Source organism: Anastrepha obliqua, chromosome 1 (genome assembly GCF_027943255.1).
Source record: "Anastrepha obliqua isolate idAnaObli1 chromosome 1, idAnaObli1_1.0, whole genome shotgun sequence".
Classification (NCBI taxonomy): Eukaryota; Metazoa; Arthropoda; class Insecta; order Diptera; family Tephritidae; genus Anastrepha; species Anastrepha obliqua.
The window spans coordinates 78,197,022-78,217,882 of NC_072892.1; the positions used below are offsets into that span (position 1 = coordinate 78,197,022).

Genomic DNA, 20,861 nt, shown 5'->3' on the forward strand with positions numbered 1-20,861 from the left:
AATTTATAACTGAAACAAATGCTTATTTTGAAGGTTTTGAAAAAACTTATTTTAGAGAAGGAATAAATATGTTGGAAAAGCGTTGAAAAAAATGTATTGACTTAAAAGGAGATTATGTTGAAAAATAAATCAATTTTTTGTTAAAAAACCAATGTCTAGTTTTTCATTCTAAAGACTTATCAATCCACCCTCGTATTATACGAGGTGTGTTCGTCCCAATGGAGAGTCCAGGAAAGCCAAAAAAGCAGAAAATCGCCGAACACGCAAAACGCTTGTCTTATTTATGCGTCTCACAAACAAACTAAACATGCTTTATTGCTAAAACGTTCAATATATCTTCGAGACGCGTGTACCAAAATAAAAAAAATAATAATCGAAAGTCGAATGTACGTAGCTCGCGAAATTTGAAAACTTCACCTAATTTTTTGAACACACCTCGTACTCTGCTTTCTTTGTAGTACTTTAAAAATATAGAACTATGATCAAAACTGGCTTTACTGAGTTTTGAAAATACAGAATTATGACCTAAAAAAATGTTGGCTCTTCAGAATCTATTTTATATTTTTGAAGAGTTTTTACTAAAACAATGTTGTCAAGCATACTTTAGGACCGCTTCATTTAATAGGTATTTACATAAATATCAATAAAGCAACACATCATAATGAATTATTTCTATTATTACTCCTAAAATAGTAAAATATATATGTTTCGTATCTCTCAACTTTCTTCATTCAGCTCTATTTGGGTACAAATGTATGGTACGTATGTATACGCACCTTCAATATTGTTACCTTAAAATAATAATTACCTTATTACATGGGACCATTACCAATTGTCAAAGCCTATATTTTTCAAACAGTTTTACAAATAGCTCGCGCCAAAAGATAGCAAATCTATATGTGGCTGGCCCAAATCCAAGTTTCTAACTTTATATAAAATCTAGGAAAATTCCATACATTTTTCATCCTAATTCAAGGGTTTTGGTTAGAATTTCTGGAGAAATTTTTGCACGACATTTTTATGTATGAATCAAATGCATAGCGCACACAGTATCAAGAAAAAAATTATAAAAAATCCAACAGCCATTCCAATCACCAACTTCTTAATGGACTAAAAAATTGCAAACCAAAAGTTTGTAAAAAATTGCAGAATTCGAATGAAAAGTTTGTGGAATTTTCCTAAGTGCTGAGTAAATTAGGATAGGATTTTAATAATTTTTGTTAGACAAAAACAAAATAAAAAACAAAAATTGTCATGTGCTATCCTTTTGTTGCAAGATGTATTTTGTGATCTGATTGAGTTGGTTGGTTGAAATGGTGGTTCTGTTTGTGCACTTGAGAAACCTCATAAGGTTGTTTACGTCAATATCGGCCAGCTCTTCGAGGTTTTCAAAAAGCGGTTTGCCAAGGGTTAATATCCTCGCTTTCAGTAGAGCAGGGCATTCACAGGGGAAGTGGAATATATAAGTAGTTTTCTTTTTCTCCGGTTGATTACAACTGTGACCGTATATATTGTAAGGGATACCCATACCTATGAACCAGAAGCCAGTTATCACTGCCGTGAGTCTGCAAGCATCTCTTCATTTTATATTTGTCAGTGTTGACGTTTTTTTGTGGTTATAGGAGGGTCATATCGTTCCGCTAACTTTGCGTGTGAAAATCTGCCATGTAATTTTAAAAAGTGGGAACTAAAAACAATATAAACAAACAAATGCATAAATATTTAGGCAGTATTATATATATGTAATTGGCGCGTACACCCTTTTTGGGTGTTTGGCCGAGCTCCTTCTATTATTTGTGGCGTGCGTCTTGATGTGGTTCCACAAATAACAGGCAGTAAGCTCACTCCTTAAAGAACTTTCTAGCCAATTTAACTGTATTATGTTTCAGCGGCCGCCGTAGCCGAATGGGTTGGTACGCGACTACCATTCGAAATTCACAGAGAGAACGACGGTTCGAATCTCGGTAAAAACACCAAAATTAAGAAAAAAACTTATCTAATAGCGGTCGCCCCTCGGCAGGCAATGGCAAACCTCCGAGTGTATTTCTGCCATGAAAAAGCTCCTCATAAAAATATTACCGTTCGGAGTCGGCTTGAAACTGTAGGACCCTCTATTTGTGGAACAAAATCAAGACGCACACCACAAATAGGAGGAGGAGCTCGGCCAAATACCAAAAAGGGTGTACGCGCCAATTATGTACTCGTATATATATATATGCTGCAGCTTCACAGCTTGTGCTGAATATAGCATCCTTTACATTGTGCCGTCTGTCTGTGCAATCAATTTTTCAATCAAAAAAATGTAAATTTTTAAAAGTACTATAAAACGGGATGCACTAATGCACGAGACTTAGGAAACTAACGCCAGCGGCCTAGTATTTCTTTTAACTCTCATATGATTGTGTATGTAATTTTTGTGTTTATAGTTGTGCATAATAAATCATGCAAAAGTACTTATATTCTTACTCGATACTTTTCAATACTTCCTTTGTTTTACATGTGAATATTTCTTATCAATTCCTCCATGCAATGATTAGCTGTGGATTTCCATCAGCAACTCAGCTACACAGTTTACAAAAATAAATATATAGCAACTGAATGCTTAATAAATTATTAAGGACAGATTTGCCGTTAAGGAGCAACAGTCTACGAGCAAGACGAAGTGATGATAATTGCACGGCTGTCGCTATGAAGTGCATGAGCGGCTTTTTGATTTACAATCCATTATGACAACCATATAGCAAATCTGTTTTTACTATTTATTTTATTTTTTTAATGGCAAGTGGAACACAACGAAGTGTGATAAGGCAAATCATTTTTCAAGCCAATCCAAATTGTGCGCACATATATCTGTACGTGTGTACACACATATGTATATGTATATACAATGTCAAACATTTTTAATTTCTAACAGTTTTTCGAGTTGACTACACATAACTGCTTGTTGACTAATAATGTGCGTGTTAGGGCTCGGCCTACCTCTTACATCTAAATTCATTTCTTGCACAATACACTTGCATATATGAAGGCGATCAACTGCAGTGGCAATCAGTCATCTCCGAATCCTCACGGTATGGGCAGATTGTTTATTGTGAAAGAGAAACGGCCACAATACGCCCGCCAGGTAGCAGCTTATCGCAAATTGCTACAGTTGGTCAAAAGTAATGCTGCAGTAGGTATCCATCCATCCGGCTGTCAACCGTGCGGATTTGATGGTGAATTTACAGCAGTTTGCGAAATCTATGCCACAAATGCGTTAAAAGAGTTCAACCCTACATATACGGAATGCCCCAAAATATATATTATATTATAGTACAGCAACAATTACTATGTAATTGCAGCCGCCCATCATTTAACGCCCGCCTCACCGAGTTGGGTCGAAATGATTGGATTTGCAAATGATTAGAGAGAAAATGCGGAACCAAACGAAATGAAAATGCTCCCCACCATGTGCATATGTACGAGTATGTATGCTGTTGTCTGTGCTTTTTTACGAATTCTTGCGCTGGTACGGCGCCTCTACACACATACATGCATACATAGTTCAAGTGAATTGCCAGCCGAAATTGCTCGAAATGGCTTGTTGTCCAATCGTAAATTTGAAAATTTTCATAAAACTGTCATAACAATAATTTTAAATCGCAACAACAACTACCACCACCAAAACAACAATTATGCATATAACTGCGACAACTCAGAAACATTTAGTAACCGCATCAATGAAAGTCCTCAGTCAGCGAAATTACTATGCCGGCGTTTTTCATGTCGTTCCAAATCCAAGTTGCACTCCAGCAAAATTTTACTTCTGTCAGACGGCACGTCTGCTTGGATACTTTCTGGTCGGCCCGCTGCTGGCTTTTCACCTCTGCTACTGTCTGCTACTGATATGAATAGGACGCGGTCGGTTTTTTTCAATGTATGCATAATTTTTGTCGTGGCCGCCTGAAAAAAATTGGAGATTTTTTGAGTGACTCTATTAAAAAAAAAGCATGAAAAGGGCAACAAACTCAAATCAGTATAGAGCAAGAAATTGAGGGTTTAAGAGATAAATATATATGTGCATGCATAAGTATTTAGGTAGGATGAATAATAATAATAGTTGAGGTTTGCCTTAACAAGCAGACAAATAAGATAAGTTAACTACTTGATACCAATTCGAATATTCCGAACAATTGATTTAAAATAAATTGGTAATTTATGAAAACCGAAAAGTAAAATTAGCACTGTCTTTAAATACACAGACAAATATTAAATAATTTAAAAAGTAACAAAATATACGTGCATGTTAATAAATCTGGGTTTTTGAAAAATTTATTAATTGAATTCGAAAACAACTCTTAAATGGACTGAACTAAAAGCTTTCGATAGACTTAGTAAATTTTATACAATATTTTATCTGGTTTATTTTTTATTGAATTACAGTAAATTTTCTCTTTGCGTTTGACACAAACATTCATCCCACATGCATACGTAGGCATACATTCACGTGGCTTCTGTTTCATATCAGCAATCATCAATATGAATAGATACCTTATTACATCCAGTGGCTTTAAATTTACACCTTTTTACAAAACGATTTCATATGACTTTAACAAGATTTTCATTTATAATAGAGTAGAATTTCAAAGATGTTGGTCTCTACTTACTGAAATCCATGCCAATTGGAAGCACTCAAATACAAACGTGTTGCCTCAACTAATTCTCACTCGTCTCTTTTATCTGCATCAGCAAATAAAACTCAGCCCAACTCATATTTGGAGAGTGCTTTCTGCTTTTAGTAGATATTTTCACGCTATTAACCAGAAATAAAGTATCCATAGAACACTTAGTAAACAAATAAAGAAACTGCTACAAAGCTACTAAAATGTCTACCTCACTGAGAGAAATTTACAAATCGCGCGAGCTCATCTGAATCCAATCTCAGAGAGCACACTTTTCAATACACCAAAACAACTACTCAAAGATTCGGAAAAAGCATCAAAAAGCAAAGCATGCCTGCGATTCTACTCAAAAACAGGAAACTGAAGAGGCAGTCACATACACAATCATTCACTGCGAGAGTATTTATACTTGCACACAAGCCGGGAAGCAGCAGCCATTGAAAGGTGCGGCGCGGTGGTGAAAGCGAAATAGCACTGCATGGGTAGCGCAACTGACATACGTAAGAAATATGGAAGAGTGAATGTGTCGGCGAGTGTCATACGAGCTAGCAAAGCTTAAAGCAGAGACGAGCAGCGCAGCAAAACAATGCGTCGCGTACAATGCCTGCTACCGAACCGTCGCTGTGGCTGCTGAGTGTGAAATTGCGGTTTGTTTGTTTTGGTTTTCTTATTGTCAATAAGGCATCTGGTCGATTGGGTGCTGCTGCCCAGAAGAGAGTGAGCAAGGCTGAAGAGTTATTGGAATAATGTGAGCAATTAAGTGGATGAATAAAGACTAAAAGCAACTGCAAAACACATCAGATATAAAAAATTATAATGCGCATATTTAAAAATTATACCCCAAATCTACATATCCAAGAAAAAATACATGCATGTCTCGTTGCTTAATAACCAGTAAACATCAATACTAGTACTAAATCTTATTATGACTATAAAAGCGCATTTTAAGTGGCTCGTACATTGAGCTCTGGAATCCAATCCACTCAAAACATTCCGCTCTCACACCTTTTAACCTGACAGTTTTACCCTCACCAACTCGGTTCTCTTCCCACTTAGAAAAACAAAGAAAACAAAACCAGAAAACTGCAAATATTTCCAATTAGACTTGCAGCGCAAACCCTCTTATCGTTTACGTCCCTAACAATTGTAACGTAAGCACAGTTCCAATCAGTTACTGAGCAACTCGACGAATAATCACTCGACTCATTTACGCATCGTTTTGCTTCGTATCAATGGGCCGCCTTCTACGTCTGGGCCCACCACGGCACCGCTGATTTGTGGCGTGAGTATGCGCCCGGTCAGGCGAAGCACAAGCGTAGTAGAGTCGCTGCACTTGAGCGATTTAGTGTCGCAGTAGCGTCACCGCACTTCTGCCCTGTATAGCTGCTGATTCTGTCGCTGTGTTGGAGCGCCGCTGCTGCCGCATACGTGTGCATAGTCATAGCGCGTACAAAGGCGCAGATATTACCAATTACACGAATTTTTATACTCTTTTAAAAATTTCGTTTTATTATAATATTTATTATCGTAGAGCGCAGTAGTGTCTGCGGAGCGTTTAGTGTTTTGTGTTTGCGCTGACTGTGTGTACCCGACGAACAACAGAAGCGTAGCCAAGCGTATACAAAAATACCAGCGAACCAACGACTCCAAGTCGATTTCAAAGTGTACGAGCGAGTGCCGTGAAAGCAAATTTTCGCGTCTTATTGTCTTTTAACTGTTTGTGATTATTACTACAATACGAGCGACAATCGTCAAACGCCATACGCCATCGCCATACACCATAATATATCGTACGTTGAACGCGCTACGTCGTGCATACTAGTTCTTTTTTGCAATATTATTACTATTATTATTATTGTTATTTTTTACGTTATTTTCATTGTTATATGGGCTATGTGCCTTAGAGCCGTGTATTGTACGTTTTGGTTTTTCTGCTGATTGTGTTAACGGAGAAGTTGACAATTTTCGCTTGGAGCAGCTACAAGCTAGCAAACCTACAACCGACCAACTCGACACTGCAAGCCTTCCTGTCAGCCGAATCGCGGATGATACGCGCGCCAAATAGTTTAAAAATCGTAAAAACCGCTCTCCAAAGTGGCAATGGCAACATAATAGATAGTAAAATAGGAAATAAAAATATATTTGAAAGTGAAGTAAAGCCAAGCCCGAGCAAAAAGGCGGATTGAAAATGCAAATTAAAAAAAATTGTGATAAGTCTTAATAAAAACAGAAGAATACAACGACGCTGATGAACACATACGTATGTATGCATATGTGTGGGAGTATACGACAAAAAATTATGCAGTAGGCAACAGCATTGCGAGAGTCAAACTGAATGCCCTCACTAGAAAAGAAACTCAGGCTTTGCCTTCCCAATATGGAACGACTCGTAAATTAACTGTTTGCAATGCCATAAAACATAAACGACAGTTTTAAGTAAAAGTAAACATACAAATGTAAAGCAAAATAAAAACACGCAAGCGACGTACCATCAAACAGAAACAACAACAAGCGGGAAACCAAAAATCAAACCGCCGATCGAGCACTTGGAAAAACATAAAAATTAAATAGTCATAAAAGTAACGCACTTGTAATTACATGCCATAAAAACAAAAACCACACAAGAAACACAACAACACTAACAATGGTACAGCGTTTGCAAATGCAACAAGAACGGAAGAAGCTGCAGATACCTGCGAATGGAAGTCCAAGAAGGCAGCTGGATATTTACTCAGTAAGTCCATCAGTTAAGAAGACACTTGCGCTACACAAAATATTTGTCAAAATATGGTTTGCTGACAAATTTCTGGCAAATTCAGAAAGCAATTTCTTTTCCTACAAATAATCAAAGAAATATGTCTGACAATCTGACTACATGCACACGTGCATGTGTATATGGGTTGAACCAAAGTACATGCCTGGCAATTTAATTAATTTAATAAAATATACGCTGCGTAGACTCCAAAGAAAACTTAAAAGAGAACAGGAACAATTAAAAATAAAAAAAAAACATAGCAAAAACACCTTCTGTATGTGCCCGTCAAGTACGTAGCCACCTTTAGATATGTACATACATATATGAATGCATGCAAGTATATATTAAGTATACACACGTACATACACATATATAAATGTGGCCAGTTGTCGCAAAAGCATTTTGGCTGATTTAAATGTAATAGTTTTTTAAACACCGTACTTAAATGCCAGCATAGATAGTTAATAAAAACGACAAACATGTAAGTATGTAATGCAAATAGAAGATGCAGACGGAAACATGGACTTCGTTCGTGCCCAAGTGTACGCATTTGTTATTGGTGAATGCGAACTTTGTAAAAGTTTCACGGTGTCGTAAGTTGGTTGGTTGTTATTTACGAACACTAAAAACACACAACAGCAGCAGCAGCATCTACAATAATGCAGTTTCAAAGCCAAAACCAGATTATTGAAAATACCGTTAGTAACAAATAATAATAATAATAATAGTAATAACCAATGTATGGTAAACAAAAAGTGAAAAAGTGTTGATTCCGCCGCATTTATTTAAAGGTGGCAAATGTGCCGACGGCACTTGAGCTGTGATGGTGCGATAGTGTTTTGTGTTTTACTTTATTTTGTTTGAGAATGAAAAAATTATGTATTCAATTTTCAATTAATTTTTTGATTTTTTATACCCAGTGTTTCCACGACACGGCCAATAGGCAACACTGTCATTCCATTAAATACGCAAACACTAATAATTGTGCATAAAAAAAAAAACAAAAAAAAAAAACAAAAACAGAAACAAAAACAAAAATAACCGCACGAAAAAATTAACCAGTTTTATTCCAAATCAAAAGGATACAAAAATTTATAATTTCACCAACTTTGAAGATAAAAAAATGTTATAAAATAATTATATGCGTGGTCGAAAGGCATACATATAATCTCAATTAAAAAGGTAAACACATTTTAAGATTATGCTCAGTTATCCACATTCTTGTAGTTGAATCCCGATCAGAGAAATATCACTTCTTTTCTGTTCCTTTTTTGTCTCTCTTCTTCCAATTGAATGTAGTTGTATTGGTTGCTTTCAATCCCATCCCTAAATAATGCCTGTAGCCCTGGATGTCATTTTACACTAACAACTATTCTCGAATCGGTGCCAGTACCTGTGCGCACTGCTTCGACATGAAGCATCCATATTTATTTTCCACTAACACATTTACTTTCAAGCGGCTGACACTAACCGGTGGCCATATCTCTTTTCCATGTTCTTTTTTGGATTCCCATCCGTGCGAATGTGGTTTACTATCTATACAAATTTGTCCGTCGACTGCATATTGCCTGAGAGATATTGAAATTCAAAATAGCATATAATTTATTAAATCTTTTAGATAAAATACTAAAACGAACTAAGGAACTAAGAAAGTAAAATCTGTTTGTTTAGCTGTCTGTGTCACATGAGAGTGCTTTTTGAATGCAGCAATCGGAAAAAGTAAAGACAGATGAAATTTCCGACGGCTTTGAAATTAGAAATGCATTGGCTGCTGACCAGAATTTTTTGTTTGGAAATAAATTGAACATAAATTATTTACGTTTTGGATCAGCATACCTATATATTTATATATTGACTGCAAATTAACTTATTATTAACGTAAATTCAATGGAAACTATCGAGTGAATACTGAATAAGAATAGATCTTTAAAATCATCCCTTTTTTTGTTTTTGAAGAACGTATGTGTATTACAAAAACTACAACAGTTAGGAGAAAAATATAATCTCAACTAAACAAAATTACATTTATCGCACGGCATCTATGAAAAACAATTTAAATACCTTGTATTTGAATTTCCTCATATTTGCGTGAAATATATCGGCTTAAAAATATATCTTTGCCATATTAGGCATTTAGGCTAAAAGAATTCCCCTTCAAACCTCTAATTAAGTTACATTTTGCATTGAAAAAAATATTTTACTTAAAGTAGATGTAATTGAAAGTATAAAAGTTCTTTTTTTCACTTCAATACCTATATTAATCAGCATAGATATACAAATATATCTCTTTCCTACATTTTTTATTTCCAATTTGAATATAATGTAGTTTTAAACGAGAAAAATATTTAGAGTTTTGGTAGTTTTCTTGTAGTTTTAACCTTTTGAGCAGATCTGCATTGATAAAGTAAAGAAAATCATAGAAAAAGTGTTGTACTAACAAGGGCACTCTGTACTTCAACGCCAATTATTATTTACGCTGGAGCATTGAACTCTAAGAATATAAAAGCCTCATACCTTTAGTCATTTGAATTTAGTCATTTGACTTTGTAGAGCATCAACAACTCATAATTTAGTTTCCTTTATCAGTTATTTTTTCCAAGGCAATAATCATAGTAATATTAATTTAAACCCCAGCTGATAGAGGTAAATCAATTTTTATTAATTAGCCATAGAAAGATGTTTTCTAAAAGGTCTTCATAATCAATTTCTTTTACTCTGGTAGGTACATAAGTATTCGTATTTATTTCGCAGTACGTATAGCAAGAGTTTGTTATACACTTTTACTTATTTGTATATAAATATTAGCTGGTATGTAATATTGGCTGGTTTAGGCAAATAGCAAAAAAAAAAAAGGTTTAGGCACAATATTGATCATATTTTAGCTAAAAATCCCAAATACAACCTTGAACTTTACTTTGACCGATTCGCATCTCCTGAAATCTGAATTTTTCGAAAGTTTTATCTTTCCTATTTTTGCGATATTGTCAAAAATCTGTTGCTCACAGTTCGTAGCCGCAGTTGAATGCACTCACGTCAACAAAATTTGTAATTCCACACACACCAATTTTATTTTTTGTTATTTCGATTACTTATATTTTAATTTATGGGAATTTCAAATTCGGTAAACTCAATTTCAAGTCAGAAGTAGCAAGTTCGTGTAAATCGCAACAAATTCGCAAATCAACAAACTTTCCATAATTTTTAAAAGAGCTCAAAACGAGTAACGACATTCGATAGCAGACGAAAGCGTTTGCCTTAAACGATCTGTAAAAATATACAAATTTTGAGAAGAGAGGCTCGAGGCTCCAAAAGAATGTGCAATGTCAAAATTTGTTTTCGATAGTATGCTACCGAAGTACCCACAGTTTCAGCCATTTATCAGTTCACATTTAACTTCAACATCACAAAATTCGTCATCAGCAGCTGTTGCCGCCGCTTTAGCCGCCGCCGCAGCCTCCTCATCATCGTCCGTCAATAGCCTCAGCAGCGGCCTCAGCCACAATAACGGTATTAGTACTAGCAATCACATCAACGGCAATCACATCTCTTCTGTAGCCGTCCATTCATCGTCGCTGTCGCCTTCATCGTCCAGCGTGAATATCAACAGCAGCCATTTAAATCAGTCGTCCAATTCGCCGGTGTCCTCGTCCTCCCCATCGTCCACCACTTTTGGAGCGCTTACACCACAACAACAACAACATCAATTGCAACAACACCATCACCACCACCAGCAACAGCAGCAACAACAGCATCATAGTCAATACTCACTGTCGGCCGCATTACAATTGCAGCAACAACAGCAACAGTTGCATATTAATAAATTAGCCGCCGCTGCTGCAGCGGTCAGCTCTCAAAGCGGAAACGGTCTGGGACATAGCCATAGTATTCAACAGCAACAACAATTGACACAACAACAACTCTTGCTCACACCACCTTCAGCTACTAATTCGCAGACCGGCGACAGCAGTTGCTCGCCCACACCGTCGGCCGCATCGTCCTCGCTGCATCGCAGCGTCAACGACCACTCACCCACCTCTGCATCCGCCGCCGCCGCTGCCGCGTCCGCAGCAGCCGCCAGCACAGTAGCTGCCGCAGCAGCCGCCGCCGCTGCTGCTTCCTCGTTTGCCATACCAACCAGCAAAATGTATCCCTACGTGTCAAACCATCCCACATCACACGGCATTTCCGGCATGCCGGGCTTTTCTGGACTAGAGGACAAATCATGCAGGTGAGTCTTCATAGCAGATAACAATCAGGTCTCCGGCAAGCAAAAATGCAAAAAATTAACATTAGCACTGGGAAAATTCTGTAAAAATAATTAGGCTCCAATTAAGAGAAGAGTTTCGTCTTCAGACATTAATCCAGACTGAGACTGGATGGATTCAAAAAAAGTACAAAGAGTAGCTTTCGCTTTAAATTTGAGACTATTTCACGAGTGGAGTGGAATATTTTATTGCTGATGTGGAACTAAGCGATGTATACGGAAACGGTTTCTTCTTAAAACTATTGAATCTCTTATACATATATTTTATTTTATTGAAAAAAGTTACTGCTAAAAGTGGATTTTTTTATTTTTTCAAATAATATCGTTTATTTCTTCAGTCAAATAATAGCTGTTGGAAAATTACTTAATTTTTCCGAAAAAATATAATAAATATGGTAACGAAAAGGCAACAATCAACTCAACTTGGCTTCTAAATTTAAATAATATATAATTTATTGGTATTCAAACAGCGAGTCATGAAAGGAGTTGGAATGATAGTAACTCTTCTGCCAATATATACAGTAACTTGATTTTGACTGTTGCTGGCTTTAAAATTTTGCGTCTTACAGAGCAACTTAGTTCTTGTGAAATTTCTTTCAAAATTATCACGAGAACAGAAGTGTTCATTACAGCAAGACTGCTGTTAAATAAATAGGCTAATGCGATACAGATTTAATAATTTGATTATTGAAAATTATTGAATTATTTTATTTATTGAAAACTCGTTTAACCCAACGTATTGATATGTGCAATACGCAACTCAATCGGAGCAAAATAAAAACTTTTTTACCCAAAAACGTCCTATTAAACAGTCCATTTTGATGAGAAAATATATTACTGAGCCTTAAAAGCGCACATTTTTTTCCGTTGTAATCGGGCAGATTACAGCGAAAGCCCGTTAAAAAAGATCCAATGCTGAGAAAGCTCGTTCAAATTTTACCTCCGTCCAGGTACTGAATGGACAGCAAAAGCAAGTTTTCGGAACTATATGAACTAGTATTTTTTGGTGTACCAATACTCAATTAAATTCGCACCAATATCGATTTGCTTTCTTGAAGGAGAATAATCCCGTAAAAGACGTTTTGGAATTCATAAGACAGAGTCCTCATTGGATTATGAATTCGCCAAATTAAATTCGAGTAAATCGGAATCCTGATTAAATGTAGTGGAAAAAGAATTGCTAAGAATATTTAAATATCAATAGATGGTTTGAAAATCATTTGAAACTTTCTTTTTTAAGTACTGCATGCTACGAACTTGTCCTTTGAAATGATTTTTGGCGGTTTCCGTCTTCTCCTTCTGAATAACTCGTTTTAATCTTAGATACAAAAACAACGTCGTATTCATAATTTCATTCTTAAGCAGCGGGCTAAAACTTTTAATTAATCACGCTTTCCGGGTTTGTGAGCTTAAGTGTAATCTCCAGCCAATTTTTATCAAAGTCACCCAAAAGCAATTGACCCCCTTGTAATTTTAAAGTCAACGAGAGAATTAATGCCAACACTGCCACAACGTTTTCTACTAAATTCTCAGATAATTTTAACTACATTGATTTTTTTACCAAAAGTACGTGAAAGAGAATCACACTGTAGCTAGTTTTTGTCTCGCTTGTTTAGTCGGGTAGACGCATTGCCAACAAATTACATATTTTTTAAATCGAAAAGTCAAGATTGCCAAATTATTCTGAAGGATTTGTTAGATTGACTACTTTTATTTTTAAAAATTATAGTTTCATTTTGACCGTGATTTTGTGCCTCAAAAAATAAAAGTCTACCTTTAACAGTTTATATTGGACGTTTTGAAAAAAGTTAAAAAAAAATGTAGAATTCTTATATTGCATCGAAAAGTTTTGTCTACAACATTTTTGTCCTTGATTTTTTTGAATAATATGCTAACTGCTACTTTTCTTAATTCATATTTCTTGTTAGTTATTGCAAAACCAATTTTTACTGTTTTTTTTTTATTTTCACCATAAGCGACTTTCTTTTCTAGAAGATAGTCTATGACTAGATAAAAGGGGATGGTGATTTTAAGTTTGTAATGCTCATCTGTAAATAGATTATTTTTGATTAAGAAATGCTTGCTGATTTCTCTTAATCTGAACTGAAAAAGAAAATATAAATATACTTATTACAAATGCCAATCAATCATTTGAATTCAAATTTTACCGGCTCAATAAGCATGTGTGGGTGTAGTAATTTAATTAGTTAATACTCATATTTGAATAATTTTATATTGTAATGTAAAAACAATAGCTAATTGGCATTTTCACCTTTCATAGTGGCACCGTTCCGTATCCGTTTAAAGCCGACCAACACCACTGAGCAATTGCTCGCTTACACCTCATGGAAGGGCAGATAGATATTTGAAAGCAATTTCTTCAACAGAATATATGGGTTTTGGTACCTGCATTAAAAACATATTACAAAAACTAAAAGTTTCTACAATGTTTGAACAAACAAAATTTATGAAATATTTGGCCAAAGCTCGGTTTTTTTTCGAAGCCGAACAGAACTGAGTTTCCGTGGCCGAAACCGTAGGCGAAGTAAGGTCGTTCTCCCATATTGAGTCTAGAAAGTGCACCTATTTTGCTTTACCTGAGGCAAATGCAAATCTGAAGTTATCGCTCTTGCCACTAAAACACTAAATTAAAGTTCGCTGTTTATAAATGAATGTGCTTGTATGAAATTAGCAAAGTAACGCAGGTATTTGGTAACAGTGTATCTAAATACATATTTTGTAGTGACGGCCTTGAATAGATCAAAAGACAACACATACTCGTATACACATTTAAAAACATATACATTTTTAAAAACAGCCACAAAAAGTTTATGACATGGTTAAATTCTTTGACTTCAGCAAACTTGTTTCTAACTCTCAGATTATCGATTTCAAAAATTAAGCTTCCTCCTTTAGAGTTCAAAAACTTGATCTCGTTGCTTCTCGTGACTGACTGGTAATACTGACCAGGTATCCATCAGACCTTCTGCAACTAATATAAATTATTTTTAAATATCACATCACTGGTTACGTCCAAGCCGTAGATGAGCTAAAATACTTCAAGATTATTGGCTTCAATATCCGTTCTGGTATTTGTTATTTTTCAAACCAAAACTTACGAAAACAATTGTTGTAAGAAGAAATGATAACATATCGCCGATTTTCATAAATAGCGTTTAGATTTTTAACTTCTTCGATGACATTATTAATTTTGATAGACTTCTGGCACAAGGTTTGTTAAAAATGATCCTGCTAAAGTATGTTCAAACTGATAATCTATAAAACAAATTAGTACATTAGTCTTTAAAATTACACAAAACAACATATTTCTGTTGAATTTTTTCGCATAATTTTTAAATTAGTCCGAAAAGTTAACGTTATACGATAGCACTCAACAAATTCCAACTAAGTTAAGTGTGGTTATTCAGATAGCCCGAAAATCTCATATAAAACTTATCGTAGACTTCATCCCTTCTTATCCTCGTACTCCTCACTCGTACCTTCTACTCAAATATGAACGAGACGTTATCAATAAAACGATCCGCGGATAACATACGGCAAAAATAAATTTTTTGTTTTTTGGTAGGACTGTTATAAGCTTACATGGCAAATTTCAGCGTGATATGTCACATAGTTTGTTTTCTGTGCTACTGTAAACAAGTCAAGCTCGATAAGTAAGTTCGTCCATAGCATTCCGCCAAGGGTCATATAAAACGTTTCCATAGTCTCATAAATTAAAACAGCAATCGCTTTGTCTGTAAGAGGTGACAAAAAAAAAAAAAACACATTTGTATACCAACTAATGCTCAACTTGTGTTGCTAAGCCTGAATAAACATAGTAAAATCTTAGAAATATAAAAATATTAAATAAAATTATTTTGATAATTTCTCTATCTCTACCGAGCTGAGAAAGAACGTTTTTAGTCTTCTCATTTGGGGCATAGTCGAACCATTTGAGTATGGTGGCCGCCGCAGCCAAATGCGTTGGTGCTTGAATACTATTCGGAAGAGAGCAAGTCCGAAACCACGGGTACGAAACCCCAAATGTTATAAAAAGTTGTTTCTAATAGCCGTCCCAGCAAAAATATTTTAAGTTCAATCCAACCTTATTTAAAGATTGTTCTTTGGATTTCATTTTTTGTCGGTCGACATCGTTGGAGCACGGCGATTCGGAACACTTCCTCCTTCGTAAAGAGCTTAGAACACACATGATTGTGCTATGTAGAGTGGTAATTCTGTGTTTTGCTGCTCAACATTTTTAAGTAAAAGAAATAAAGAAACTTGTTTGTTTTTTCTTCGAAATCCATTGAATTAATCGTTGGTTACTGCAAATTAAGGCCTAAATGTGGTGATGCAATCCCCAAAAACCTTCACTGCTAATTATCTTCAAACCGACCGTTTTTTTAGCTGTTTTTTGACTAAATAATATTTTTATTTTCCAAGCATATTTTTAAAGTCAAGAAGGAAACGAAAAATATAGTCTGTTTTTATCTTTCTTTTACTTCAAATGAGTCAAATTCGATATTCAGAAGTACTAGAACACGGAGAGAATAGCACGACAACGAACTATTGGTTTATGTGCACCTGAAGAAATAATCGAGGAAATGATGATTGGCAAAGAAATATGGAATACCGTCGCAAATTTTGTTGAGAAAAACGAAAACATAGGCGTGAAATGCAAACTTATGCTAAAGCACTAAGCGTGTGTTTTTCAAACACTCAAGCGACTTCAAACAAGCGACCCTGAAGACCAACTAAATTTCTTTATTTTTATAATCACTTTAGACCTGACAATTTATATTTTTAATATTTAAAAATTTACTGATAATATCCTTAAAAATATCTAGAAATAAGCACACATTTTATGAAACTTAAATTTATTTTTGAAAAATGTAAAATCTACGGAACGAAAAAAGTATAAGACCAATGCAATTATATACTGAAAATAAACAAATAAATTTCCTGTGGTTAGTTTGTAATTTGAAGCTAAGTAATTTGTGTCGATCCTTCTTGTGGAAGTCGTCGAGGCATCGATTTTGATTAAGTTTTTTATAATATTCTGATACATTTTTGACCATCCTACAATAATCGCACTTCTAAGAGGTTTAGCGCTATCAAACTGTCTTGCGTTTTTGGCAACCGATTGGAAAAGTGTTGCCAATACATTTTCGATTGGGTTAAGGTCAAGTCTGCAGTCAGGCCATTCTAAAATTGATAATTTTTTCGCTTCCAAAAACTCTTTTCTTTGTTTCGAAAGCATGAACAGCTGCGTTGCCCCCAAGTTTGCCTGCTCATCGAAATTATTATCAAAATATTTAATAAGTACTTCGTCTAGTTTATATTCGTGCCACCATTAATTTTGGTGGGTATGAAATATAATATATAGACCTTTTGCTTTTGTCACTAATGGCTGTCCTAACCATCACAGAACCTCTCCGAATTTAAGTGACATTCTCTCCTCCGTTTTCTTCCGTTAATCATCCCAATACATTTGACAACCATCTCATCCATCTAACATAGATTAAAAATTTCATCAGATCAAATTACTTTTTCCACAAATCTTCTCAAAATAGGTACTTTTCTGCCAATATCAATTTGTGTTAAAGGCAGTTTGTGTCGTGTGGTTAACTGAAGTTTGAATATTTGTTTTACATATTATAGATTAGAATCCGCTTGCAAAATTTGTTGCACACGCGGTAGTAACTTCCAAATTAAGGATGTGTTTAATTTCCGTAGGGCTATTTGATTTATTTATAGCTAAACGTTTGATGCCCTGAACATCTCGACGGTAATATCTAACAGGTGGCGCAAAATTAATCAATTATGGAAAGATTAATTTTGTGCCACCCTTTATCATAATGAATACAGTGTAAAGTGTGATTGCTGCAGTGTAACTTAAATTGGCCGTCGGCACGTGTTCTTTTTGTTTAAATCCGAAAAGCTAAATTTTCCCCTTAGTTTCTCATCAAAAGAAAGGATTTTTTCAGGCGCCGCAAATATTTTAATTTTTAACGACCACCCTAATGTATTTATCATAATCAACTTGGTTATATAATTTTTTCGGTGTATACTATGTGCGCATTTAATACAAATCGTGAATGCTTCATAAGATAACAGCTAACAAAGTAAAGCCTCCTTTACGCTGCACTAGCAACTCCTCATGTTAATAGATTCCGACCATATCAGTAGAAAAGTTTTCCCATAGTTTCAGCATAACCTCCAAGTCACATAGATTTTGTGCGTTTTAACACTATTCACAAGATCGTTGGAGACCTCATCTATGGACTTATAAATGTATATGCAAGACACAAAGACTGATATTAAGTTACATAATTTCCAATTAAAACAGTTGCAATCACTGTAACGACCACCTAAATTATGCGATTTCACGCACAATACAAAGCAAAATGGTCACGTTTCATCCACACGCTAGACTTACATCCAACAACACCAGAAACTAACAACAAATTAGAGCACACATGCTGAACACTTAGTTGCTTGCCCACTACCAATCTCACATTCTTGCATATCACCACCATTTCAGTCAACAGTGAGTAGCCCATAAGAATCATAACAATGTGCAATGGTATGATTAGCAATTGAAGCTAATTTGCAGGCACACCACTGCCTCACCTCGAAAGTGTGGGTACAATGCGGTGGTCAGTTGCCAATAGCCACGGCGGGTAACACTTAGTTGACCATAACCAAATGCTCAACCACTGCTACCTTTTTAAAGAATAAATGAGGCTGAAAAGAAAATTTCGTACATTGACCTTCGCACATTTGCATACGCATACGTCCAAACATTCAATAACATAAAACTCTCGACTTAAGACCCTTCGACCAACTGTGCCCTAATAAAGAGAAATATTCCTCAAATTGGTGTGTAATTGGCTTACAAACGTTTAGTTTGACTGAAATGACTTCCGAAAATGTCGCAAGACTATAGGTAGAAAGTCATTAGCAGCACTTAAAATCACAGTGCCGAGTTTTTGCATTTTTGTGAATTGCCTGGAGGTAAATCCATTAAAATATTGTTCAGTTTTGCAAATTTTCGAACTTTTTCTTCTCAGCAGGTACACAGACAGCATCATGAATAGTTATCAGTCAATGAGTGCGCCGGCCTCGGCGTCCAGTTTTGCGCAATTCTATCAACATGCCGCTGCTGCAACGGCCGCCTCTGCAGGTGCCGTTGGCGTTGACTCGCTCGGCAATGCATGTACGCAGCCATCATCGGGCGTTTTGTCCACTGGAGGAGCCGGTCAAAGTATTGCCGATTTGCCAAGATACCCTTGGATGACATTAACGGGTGAGTTTTGTGGTTTCAAATACGTATTCTACATAATTAAATAACATTTTTAAAAGATACTGGTAACTATAAACAATATTGAAAGCATGTTAGGTTACTAATATAAAGCAAATTACGAAGATTCTCGACGGTTCACGGGTTGAAGAAAAAACTCTAAAGTAGTTTGAACCTTATTAAAAAATTAAAATTTTCAAAATATTTGCATGGCATTTGGATAAACAATTTCCATGGAAAATATTAAGATAAATGGGAATTTGAATTAAAATATTGAAATAATAAATAATAGACAAAACTTTCATATATAAACACAATTAAGTATCTAAGAAAGTAGGTATGTATGTGAGTACGTATAGGTACATGAATATTTTATGCATGGAAGTTTATTTCTCTAAACAACGAAATAAACAAAATGACAATGAACTACTGCTCCATTCCGCCTACGAGGTATATTTAATAAATCTAAGCCAATTGGATCATAGATGCACTATCGCTAAGCGAAGTTAAATAAAAAATTAGATTCAACACAGTTTCCAGTTCCAAAATATTTGTATTTTACTTTTTATCAAAATGTATAAAACATATACGAATGTATAAAAAACTGCCAGAGAGCAATCGTATCTTAATCGCTCGTGTTTTTATTTACAACAAATCGTTGGTCAGAAAACTGATTGCTCTTACTGCTATGCCGATACCAGTTAAGCAGCTATCGCAATGCCTCTCCAAACAGGTCCACTCTTCATCAAATTCGACTTTATTTGGACTTGAGTTTGTAGCAATTAGCGCTCAGTAGATCGCTTGTTCGCATTTTTTTTTTGCCCCGGCTTGTCAAATCCAATTCGTTATTTGTTGACGAGTATATTCTTCATTCGGCTCTCCCTACGCGTGTTCATTCTTCGCACTGCTCAACTGCCCATCCAGGCTCATTTCAGCAGCAATTGCCTCAATTTAAATTACACCTTTATGGCCGTGTAGTATATAAACAATAGATGAATGGCATCGTTATTGCCAATTTGCGTACAAATCATAGTGGCCTCTTCTGAGCATTTCTCTGCTTCTGCTTAATATTTCCCCGCACTCACCCCTATCGGTGCTCAACCATACTCTCCCACTACGGCTGTTGTTGTTTACCCAACTGGGCGAGTATTGTTAAATGGTAGATAATCATAAAAAAACCAATTCTTCTAATAGTTTATTCAGAAATTGTATTGCTGCCTAGTGGCTGTAGAAATTTCATGCTATTGCGGCTATGTTGTATTTTAGTACTCGTATTGTTATTGGAACACTACTCGTATTGCCTCTGCTTCGTGTATCAGCATCTGCCCTGGTGATTTATTATTTAAATAGCGTCAAGGTTAACTCTTTGCGCTCGTCGTTTGGGCGAGCTAACAAATGGGAAATGTCTCGCTCTTCAGCTACCTTAAGAGCTAAATGACTACGACAACGTTTTGTGAATGATGTGTGTTAATTAAGAGGTCTTTTGATTGTTTCATAGACGCTTGGAATTTTGAATATGAAGCGTGTGAGTGAACACAATATATGCCCGCCTGCTAATTTATTTCATTTTGTATTTTGTTGCCAGCAAATGCGTGAGATTTCTTTCTTAATTGGGTAGATAACCAATTTACTGCTGAATAAACCAAACGTGTATTTTTCCAATATTTTCATAGAATTGTAGTATTGGCCTAAATGTAATTTAGAGACTAGTATTGCAGTCAATGTATTAATATAAAATGAACTATGTAGTGGGGACTAAAAATAAAACATTTTTTTGAATATCAAGTTTTAGATGAATTCACAATAACTTACTACTTTACATAAAAGGAAGTTATGATTACTTATACAATCATTTGACTTTTTCTTAATAAATGAGTT

General features: G+C 35.4%; 1 protein-coding gene across 9 annotated transcripts in view; it reads left to right on the forward strand.

The window, feature by feature from the left end:
* The first annotated feature begins 4,707 nt into the window (after positions 1 to 4,707).
* Positions 4,708 to 20,861, forward strand: part of LOC129245885 (homeobox protein abdominal-A) — a 74,086-nt gene continuing 57,932 nt past the window's right edge. The window contains exons 1-4 of one of the 9 annotated variants that reach the window (XM_054884322.1): positions 4,708 to 6,451; positions 8,337 to 8,598; positions 10,555 to 11,644; positions 18,754 to 18,989. In XM_054884322.1, the coding sequence (XP_054740297.1) occupies positions 10,737 to 11,644; positions 18,754 to 18,989 (1,144 nt within the window). In that variant the 5' untranslated portion in view covers positions 4,708 to 6,451; positions 8,337 to 8,598; positions 10,555 to 10,736. The other 8 variants (XM_054884377.1, XM_054884330.1, XM_054884369.1 and 5 more) reach the window with 8 other exon arrangements.